The sequence below is a fragment of the Sceloporus occidentalis genome, unplaced genomic scaffold (assembly GCF_023333645.1).
Source record: "Sceloporus occidentalis isolate IW3139 unplaced genomic scaffold, rSceOcc1.0.p SCAF_209, whole genome shotgun sequence".
In the NCBI taxonomy this organism is placed as follows: Eukaryota; Metazoa; Chordata; class Lepidosauria; order Squamata; family Phrynosomatidae; genus Sceloporus; species Sceloporus occidentalis.
In genome coordinates this window covers 1,195,822-1,206,049 of record NW_028317189.1, presented here as the reverse complement: position 1 = coordinate 1,206,049, position 10,228 = coordinate 1,195,822, and the positions used below count along the sequence as shown (strand labels likewise).

At 39.6% G+C, this 10,228-nt stretch overlaps 1 protein-coding gene across 1 annotated transcript; it reads right to left on the bottom strand.

Annotated features, from left to right (window-relative positions):
* Positions 1 to 337: 337 nt before the first annotated feature.
* Positions 338 to 5,354, bottom strand: LOC149277609 (nucleoplasmin-like). The gene is made up of 4 exons (XM_089502732.1): positions 5,273 to 5,354; positions 4,452 to 4,534; positions 2,689 to 2,782; positions 338 to 384 (listed from the first exon to the last, which is right to left on the bottom strand). Exons 1-4 carry the CDS (start codon positions 5,352 to 5,354, stop codon positions 338 to 340), a joined length of 306 nt encoding a protein of 101 aa, XP_089358858.1.
* Between the last annotated feature and the right edge of the window lie 4,874 nt (positions 5,355 to 10,228).

Genomic DNA, 10,228 nt, shown 5'->3' with positions numbered 1-10,228 from the left:
TTATAAATATCAAAAGCCGCATAAAAAGTCTTATATCTGATGTTGGAAAGACATCAATAAGGAAAAACAAAACAAACAAAAACAGAATACACACACGCTCACATAATAGCATTTTAGTTGTATTGCTGAAGCTAAACGGCAAAATGACTCAATTTAAATGACTTCTTTGTAATTAGTCTATAAGCTCTTTGAGCCAGGCCCTCCTCACCTGTTGTCTTTGTTAATCAATTTGTTATGTGACATACTACTTGTTATGTCCTGTCCACCCATTGTACAGCGCTACGGAATTTGATGGCGCTATATAAAATAACGCGTACAAATAATTCTATAGTTACCTTTATGTTTGCTCCTCCTCTTCGCTTTCAATCTGTAGGTCATCTTCCACTAAAGGGCAAGGAAACAGAGCACACAAGAAGAAAAGAGAATATACCATACAGTATAGGCTACGCTTAGTACATGCCGAGTGAGGCCTTGAACCTAACGAGAGAGAAAAAAAAAAAAAAAAAAGGAAGCAGACATTCCCAAAACTCTAGATACACAGCCCCAATGCACAAAAGCTTTACACTACCTCTTGGCAAAAATAATAAGCTTCCCTTAGTACCTGGCCTTATCTTGTATCTAGCTTAGCCTTAAGCCTATCCCATGCATGCGTAAACGCTGGATGTCGTATATCTTGATTTTTCCAAAGCATTTGATACGGTGCCACATAAAAGGCTGGTACATAAAATGAGAATGCTTGGGCTGGGGGAGAATGTGTGTATGTGGGTAAGTAACTGGCTCAGTGATAGGAAACAGAGGGTGGTTATTAATGGTACATACTCTGAGTGGGTGACTGTTGCTAGTGGGGTACCACAGGGGTCAGTTTTGGGTCCTATTCTTTTTAATATATTTATTAATGACCTTGTAGAGGGATTGCATAGTAAAGTATCAATCTTTGCAGACGATACTAAGCTCTGTAACGTGGTTAACACAATAGAGGACAGCGCACGATTACAAATGGATCTGCATAGGTTGGAGGCTTGGGCTGGGATGTGGCAGATGAGGTTCAACACAGATAAATGTAAGGTTATGCACATGGGGAAGAAAAATCCAGGCTGGGAATATGTATTAAATGGGAAAACACTGGGGACGACTGACATGGAAAAGGACTTAGGAGTTTTAGTTAACAGTAAATTTACCTGTAGCGACCAGTGTCAGGCAGCTGCTGCTAAGGCAAATAAAATCATGGGGTGCATCAAAAGGGGCATAGATGCCCACGACAAGGAAATAATTCTACCCCTGTACAAGTCACTAGTCAGACCACACATGGAATACTGTGTACAGTACTGGGCACCAGTGTACAAGAAAGATATAGTGGAGCTGGAGAGGGTTCAAAGACGGGCAACCAAAGTAATAAGGGGAATGGGAGGACTACAGTACCCAGAAAGATTATCAGAATTGGGGTTATTTAGTTTGGAAAAAAGACGGCTTAGGGGGGACTTAATAACTATGTATAAATATATAAGGGGACAGTACAGAGATCACTCCCAGGACCTATTTATACCCAGGACTGTATCTATAACAAGGGGACATCCTCTACGGTTGGAGGAAAGAAGGTTTCTACACCAGCACAGACGGGGGTTCTTTACAGTAAGAGCGGTGAGATTATGGAACTCTCTGCCAGAGGAAGTGGTGATGGTAAACTCAATAAAAGAGTTCAAAAGGAGCCTGGACGTGTTTCTTGAAAGCAATAATATTACAAGTTATGGATATTAGATTAATAGGGACAGAACGTTGATCCAGGGATTTATTCTGATTGCCATATTTGGAGTCGGGAAGGAATTTTCCCCCTGGTATGGGGCAATTGGCATCTGCTTCATAAGGGTTTTTTGCCTTCCTCTGGATCAACACAGTAGGGACACAATATGTATATAGGTTGAACTTGATGGACTTTGGTCTTTTTTCAACCTTATGAACTATGTTACTATGTTACTATGTAACATCTACCACTTCTGCTGGAAGGCTATTCCATGCATCCACTACCCTTTCAGTAAAGTACGATTTCCTGATGTTACTTTTAAACCTTTGCCCCTCTGACTTAAGGCTATGTCCTCTTGTTGTGGTAGTATTTTGCCCTTTAAATAAACTCTTCGTTTATCATGTCGACTCCCTTCAAGTATTTAAAAGTTTCCATCATATCCCCCAACGTCCCGTCTTTCTTCCAGGCTATACATGTTAAGATCCTTGAACCTTTCCTGGTAAGTTTTATCCCCTAATCCATGAAGCATTTTAGTAGCCCTTCTCTGAGCTTTCTCCAACATATCTACATCCTTCTGGATACGGTCTCCAGTACTGTACACAAGTGAGGAGTACAACGGCATGAGTGCTTCCTCCTTCCTACCGCTAAACAATATTGGAATCTCTTCTTGCTATGAAGTTCTGTTTTTGTACATTATTAATTTAATTTATATATTAAATAAAAATGTACAATACATCGAAGTGGAAAATCACAGTCCTTAGACCAATCCTCAAGTAACCAGCTTGCCGGACGCTTAGGCATTGTTACGTGCACCTGTGTTTAAGGAGGGAAATCCTCATATCCTGGCCTGCTCTTGGTTCTTTGAACATTGGTCTGCGAAACCTTATTGTAGATTTTACCACATGAGGTATAGAGAACACAACATGTCCACTTGCTACAAAACTACTTACGGGTCAGATGCTGTCCTGAGATATAGACCGGACCAGAACCAGAAGTAAGGATGAAGGTGACTGGTGGGCTGAGCTCCAAACCATCTACATTAATCTGTGACACGGGAAATGAGTTGAGTGGGAAAGGGAAAGATTGAGCTCCTTCCTAACCTACTGTGCGCTGGGATAACAATGGACTGGAATGGCAGATGTATTACATAATACTTCATGTAATTAGGAACGTAAAACAAGGAGTCATGAGGTAGGAAGGGCATGCATGATGAAGAAGGGCATTCCAACTACGAACCAAAACTACTACATACAATGGAATAAATCTATATGTACCAAGCCATGGTTAACTATGCATGGTATGCTATAGGTCTACATTTATATGAGCGCTGCTATGTGAAGCATTTAGTAAGACTAAAAAGCTATAAGGTGACCCTACACAAAAGGGGGCCCATAAAAAGAAGACTGATAAGATACCATAGGAAGCACAGACAGCCGGAGAGACGCAATGGTCACAGGTTTCCCCTGCGTGTGTTTTAGCTCCACCGAAATCACATTCATTTCATCTTTAGCATCAGGCCCCAGGCAAATCTAGCGGAAAACAAACATAGCTGTTCAGTTTTGCTTTTTTGGGATTGAATCTGTAGCACTTTTGTCAATCCACATGTAATAAAAGTAGATATAGCAAGATTGACTGACCCCCCCCCCCCCACAATACATCTCAAAGATGGAGTCTTCAGTTAATTAAGATACCTTTCTTTCGGCAAACATATACAAAGATGCAGTTAATTAGGCTTTTAAGACCTCAGTGGTCTCTTCTTCAGATGGAACGGGATTAGCCCAAGTAGCTACTCTTAATGCCAGTAAAATTGGCTCAAGGACTTAAGGGCAAAATGCCAGGAAAAATGCCTCTAGGGTGCGACACTGGTTATCAATGATATATTATTATTTATTTTTTTCTCTGTTAGGTCAATGAAAATATATCACCTTTGAAGACCTTCAGTATACATGCAACATATACTGCATGAGCAGGTTCCAACACTACTTTTGTTCCCTATAAAATGACAAGAGAATGAAAGTCTTTAGACTGATATTTAAGGGCCTTTAACTTTTCTAGTTGCACACCGAGGCACTGAAACAGTTAATAGCACAATGTGTGTTGGATTTACTTAAGATAGACTGAAAAGGTGAAGGTGGTTATGGTTTTTGTCTTTAATAATCACAAAGTCCTGTCCCTGAAAATTCTAGACACCAGCCAAGTCTTAATTATTTTTTTTACCCTAGTTTCAGGGTTAAAGGCTAAAATCTTATGCCAAAAGTAGTGTTGGCCCCTGCAATATTTGTTACATGTATACTTGGCTCAATAAACGGGATCCCCTTTGAAGATGCCAACATAGAAAAAGCTATGGTTCCATCAAAAGAAGAGATGAGTTAGGTCTCTATTTTCTTTCTATGTTTGCCCAATAAAAAGATATCCTTATCAACTTGCTCCATCTTTGAAAGAAAAAATAAAAATCTGCTTGACTACAGATGGCAATTAAATTTAACGCCATCATCTATTACATCATGGTTTCCATAAGGGCTACCACTAGCAAGTTGATTCATCAGAATATTTGTGATAGAAAATTTAATATTTACAAAATAGATGTATCCACTTATTTACAAAGTTTCCATAGCATGCAACGTTAATTGTGTACAAAAGCCTAGAAGTCTCTGCACCGTGAGTTTTTATACTAATAGTAGCCGTTTATATTGGACCAAAACAGTTTCCTTACCGTCTTCAGACCAAGTAGATGTTCCAGAAAATCATCCTCTGTTTCAAACACACACTTTTTACATTCCTTACTCAGTTTACAGCCTGTGATGAAACCAGAGCAAAATAGATTCGTAGTCAGGTAGGTATACACTCAGATTTGCCCAATATTAGGAATATAAGCATTAAGATACTACAGCTTGGAATATAACAAAAATTATTAACCCCTGAACTGTATGGGGCTTGTGACCATCTTACAACTGCTGACTCAACACACAGAAAGAAAAATGCAGCGTTCTACGAAACACCTGAAATTGTTTTTGGGCTTCTCAGCTAATACATTTCTCATGGTTGTAATCACACTTGAATGCAGGTGATTTGGTTAAGAATATTTTACCTCCCCACAAGTATTCTTCATTAGAACGGTTCTTAGAACCATTTGGTTGGGCACAATTAGCAACTATCATGTTTGTAATGTGAAGGGTTAAATTTTAATAACCCCTGATTTGACAGCTAGTTTAAATTACTAATGGGGGGGGGGGGATACATATGTATTCTATATAGGTTGTCAAATGCTATCCAACAGTTATGTAGAATCCATTTTCCTGATGTAAAAACTCAAGTCCATGCATGTTTAAATTCCCTTACGGTATTAGCCTCTACCACTTCTGCTGGAAGCCTGTTCTACTTATCTACCAGCCTCTCAGTAAAGTGAAACTTCCTTACATTACACCTAAACCTCTGACCCTCTAGCTTTAGTTTATGACCTCTTGTTCTAATAACTTACACTATAAATATTACCTACGCCTTGAGGTAGGTAATACTACTACTTTATTCACTTACCCCATAAAACAGATACTGGCTTTTCCTCCTCTTCTGGATGGATACTGGATAGATTGAAAGACTGCAGCTCATCACTAGACATTGTGAAAGAGACCAATAATAGATAACCAGCACAATTTAACTATGCTGCTTAACCCTTAACAGACACATTGCTATTAATGCGTAGCTTTGCCACTTTATTACTTGTTAAGAAACAGTCCTTCTGCTCAGCACCCAACCGTTGCCAGTTAATATAAGATATCCCGTCACCTGTTAAGACTGATTGCAGAGAGGAAGCCAATTAAGTGTGATTGTTTTGGAACTTGTAATAGCTAGAAACGTGTTTGCTACTACAAAACAATGCCTTAAATATTTTCAACTTTTTGATATTAATCCTGTTCTCGGTTCACCTACCCGCACATCTCCTCCAAATCAACTTCCATGATTTGGAGCAAAGAGCTTGTTACCTTACCTATCAGTTTATTGCCAATGATTTGATTTTATCATATCCATTATACAGTGCAAGCCTGTGCATAAGTTATTGCGACCACATAAATATAAATTATATTAAAAAAAAAAAAAAAATAGGCCAGGATACATAAACATTTGTATTTTATTTCTGGAATTTCTGGGTTTTTCAGCTAGTACATTTCTCACAGTTCTAATCACACTAGAATTCCGCTGTCTTAGTTTAGACCACTTGGTTGCAACGATTAGTAATTATCATAAAATGTTTGTGATGTGAAGGGTTCATTTTAATAGCCCTGGTCATTGTTCCCAGTTAGAGGGGCTCTATCTGTTGTAGGATGATTACTTGTGATAATATTTTTGCACCTGGCTATAAAACAATAAATAGAAATTCAATTTTTGAACACTAGATGTCACTGTCCCCAAGAATTGTCTAAGGTGCATTTCGAGCCTGAAACTTTTGTTTAGCAATATAAATTATTACCCTGAGTACTGAACTTTGCTTTTATGAAGTATATAATTATATAAGTTTGCTGATGGACCACATAGCGAGTATGTCTGCTTAGCATGTCAAGCAAGGACATTTTGTATAAAAATGCTAAAAATGATACTGCGTGAATCATAGCACCATGGTTATGTGTATAATGGGACAGTATACTGAATGCATATTCTGTGAGTACTTTAATATGCATTCTTCCAAAATAGGAACAAAACACCTACCTGATGTCAAAGTTGAATGGGGGAGTGGTGGAGAAAGGGGCAAATGCATATGGAAGAATCTGCAGACTGCCATCATACATTTGCATAAGGGACACCAGGTACATTTAAAGGCATCACCTAGCTAACTACTGCATTAAAGTACATATAATGGCTGAAGTGTCCCTTTAAATCACTGATTTCTAGTTATGGTATTGCCTGTGATTGTATACAGCTGTTATGTACAATGGCTAAGAAGAAGAAAAGTAGGCTTTATATATGTGAAGATAATTGGAGAAGAAATGCCAGAACAATATGTCTTAATCTAAATCTAAAGAGTTGGGTTCAGATGTAAGTAAGTGGAACAGATTCCCAGCAGAAGTGGTAGAGGCTAATACAGTGAGAGAATTTAAACATTCATGGAATAGGGATAGAGCTATCCTGAATCTAAGATAAGACCAAGGACTGATTAAGGTCTGGGTCTTTACATCAGGAAAAAGGGACTTGATGGGCTGAATTCTTATTGGTTCTTATTCGCTGTCAAATTCTAGGTTTCTACTATGGCAAACTGTGTACTAGCAATCATATTAACCCCTTCACAACAAAGCCCATACATGTACGGGCTCACAATGTATTGTGATTAATGGATTTTAAGGACAACTGGTTTTGGTTAAGGGGTTAAAAGGGCAATATTAAGACATTTATTTTGTTGCCCCATTGTAATATCACTGCTAGGGTTTTTAAGGAAGCTAGAATTGCCATCTGAGCCATTTATCCTTGGTCAGGTGTTGATTTTGTTTGCTTCAAATCAAGGTTATGTCATATTCTCTTAAATACTGAATTAAATGGTTATGGGGGGGGTTACAGAATCATTTTGCATGCAAATGACATGGAAGTTTCAGTGGGATAAAAGTGCTGTAGTCCCAATAATTCAGTTAGATGTTAAATAGTATAGACTTAGCATTAGATATCTAATGGGTGGGTGTTGATTCCTTGCTTTGTTGTATGTATATGTTGATCATTTCAACAGCACCACAAAACCTGTATTTGGTTTATGATTATTAGCATGTGCTTCCCTTTTTGTTATGAATTATGGATTCCTTTCCAAGTGCATATGGCAGCTCCTACTGCTGGTCAACGTTTTTCATGTTCCAGGAGCAGCATGGTGGTCAAGGCTGGTCCTAGACCAAGTGGCAACCCGGGCAAGAATATTCTCGTGGACCCCCTCATTCTTCTACATAGTTGGCAATATTAAGAAAGCCTAGCAGGATGGACCAGTGAAGAAGATATACAGAGCAGGGTGAAGAGCAATTATTTGTTATGCAGGGCCAACTGAGCCAGGTACGCATGGTGCATCACACCCAGACACAGGAAATGTGTACAGAAAATTGCTTTCATTTCAAAAAGGAACATCACGGTCTGAGGGTCCAAATGGACTTGGTATCCATGCTACTGTTAACAACAATATCGCCGACCACAGGTTCTGTATCATTTACCTGATTACCTGACATTTGCAACAATGCATGATATGCACTGACAACCAAACATTTCTTACCCTAACTGGCTAAGCGGTATAATGCCAGTAAAATTGGCTTTAGGGTATGGCACCGGTTATCAATGATATCAATTATATTTAACAGTATATTTTACTTCGAAGGGAAGTAGGCAATATGAAATTCATTTGGCTTTAAAAGGTCATTATAGCCGTAAGTGAGCTCTTCCGCCTGAAAACAATGTGATGACTTACCTAGTTACCCAAGTCTCTCTTATTAAAGATATATGTGTATACACATATACATTTACGTGTGTGTGTATTAAGTGCCCCTGTATTATTGTTCATGTGCCAGTATATAGTGAGGGTGTTTGTATAAAGAGGGGGTAAGGGTCCTGTACTGGGCAGGAGAGGGATAAGGATCGATAATGGTTTGGGGACTCAGGTACGGGGCAGAAGGAGGGGTAGTAAAGCGCTGATACAGGGCAGCAGATGGTAATGGTCCAGTAGGGGGAAGGGCTATTAGGGTACGGGCAGGGTGGTTATTCTGTGAGCTGAGGTATAGCGCAGCTCCCTGTCTCTCTATAGTGCCAGCTGTATGATACCCCATAAAATGGCCAGACTCAAGCCATTTCTCACTTGCTGAGAACCATGACCCCCAGGGGTCCCATCTGTGTGCCCGCCCGGCCCTCAGGCCACACTCACCTCTGGCCAGTCTCTCTTGGTGGGGAGGAAACCCACTCTCACCGTGAATCCTCTCGCTCATCCCTCCAGGACAGAGCCGGTAATGGTGTAGTCCCCACGCCTTCCATGACTTCATCTTACATTAGCCTTTCCCCTTCATTGGCCCCGCCTCTCTTTACTTAGTTACCCAAGTCTGTCTTATTATACAAACACACACAGTACTTACCACATCCTCCACTTACCTCCTGTACATTCCTTGTACCATGTAGCTCCCTCTGTGTGCTGCCTGCCTGCAAATGACATCACTTCTCAGAGTGCAGTGTCAGTGAGGGAGCACGATTGCCGTACATCGAGAACCAAGATTAAATCACCGCTCCTTGGGACAGATGTCATAAATGGTCCTTCTGCTCAGCACCCAACCCAACATATGGACCCGTCATAACGCCAGTGCAAATGCTGCAAGGCCCCTCAAAATGCCAGGGCCCTGGAGCAATTACTCCTTATTTATCCGCCCCTGACAAGCCTACAGCTATCATGAATCTAAGATGAGACCAAAGACTGATTTTAATGCAGGACAAAACAGGCACACTTGATGGGCCAAATGCTTCCTATCTGCCTTTAAATTCAATTGATTAAAACATATCCGTGTGTGAAACAAATTTTCAACTATAACAGTAGGGAAGTAGCCGGTTGAATTTTGAAGAAAAGGTTGCCAAATATATTTCAATGCAGTTTAGTTATTTTGCATTTATTACTGTTAAAAGCTTTCTAGGAAATGATCAAACCAAAAAAAGAATGTTCAAAAAACAAGGTTGAACTTGATGTCACCCTCACTACGTAACCACAACCATTATGGTATAACAAAAATGTCTAAAAAAAATAAAAAAAAAATAAAAAACAATCCCAGCGTCAATCGCAATTCAGTGTTTTCGAATATTATGTCAATGAAAAGAATGTTATGAGAACCAAGGAATACATCAAAGCAGCGCCCTGATACGATTATGTACAAGGAATTAGCCCCATCTCAGGCACATATTATCTGATGTATTTCAGAACAGATTACATTTCTTTTTTTGGAAACATACCAATATTTTGCTTAAAGCTCATATTTGTGAAGTAAACCTATACTGAGCGATAACACCGTGCAACCATGAATTATGCTTAACTTTACCGTGCACTAAATTGTGTGCAAGGAGGTTGTTATGATTTCCAAGAACAAGAGAAGGTTCTTGGTACAAAATAATAAAACATTTTTTTTTTCCAGTTCACAGGAGTACAAGCCAGTTTATAAAGCCTTAAGTTTTAACAATACGTGCGTAAATTGGTGTAGAATGGGACCTGGCTCAGGCTCCATTGCTTGGTCAAGCCTGACCGAAACTGAGTCCAGCTCCATGAGAGTGTGAGTCAGAACCAAACCAATGTGAGCTCCTCATTGGATTTAGTGTTTTGTTTGGTGAGGCAAGGCATGCTTATCCCTAGCTCTTCTCAGGCCAGCTTGCCCACTTCTAGTTTCATTCGGGATGTTATTGTGGAGTCAACATGGTTCAAATCAGGAAGAACGCTGTGGTGGATGAGGTGAACTACTTCAGGTTTTTTTTTATTGAAATCAATGGGACTTAATTCTTCTTCACATGGTC

Bases quoted from the DNA above. Each gene is read 5' to 3' on its own strand.
- LOC149277609 (XM_089502732.1), bottom strand. From the start codon at position 5,354: ATGTCTAGTGATGAGCTGCAGTCTTTCAATCTATCCAGTATCCATCCA. The intron at 4,535-5,272 runs GTAAGTGAATAA...GTTTCATCACAG, and splicing joins GCCAGTATCTGTTTTATGGG to GCTGTAAACTGAGTAAGGAA. The intron at 2,783-4,451 runs GTAAGGAAACTG...CCCGTGTCACAG, and splicing joins ATCTACTTGGTCTGAAGACG to ATTAATGTAGATGGTTTGGA.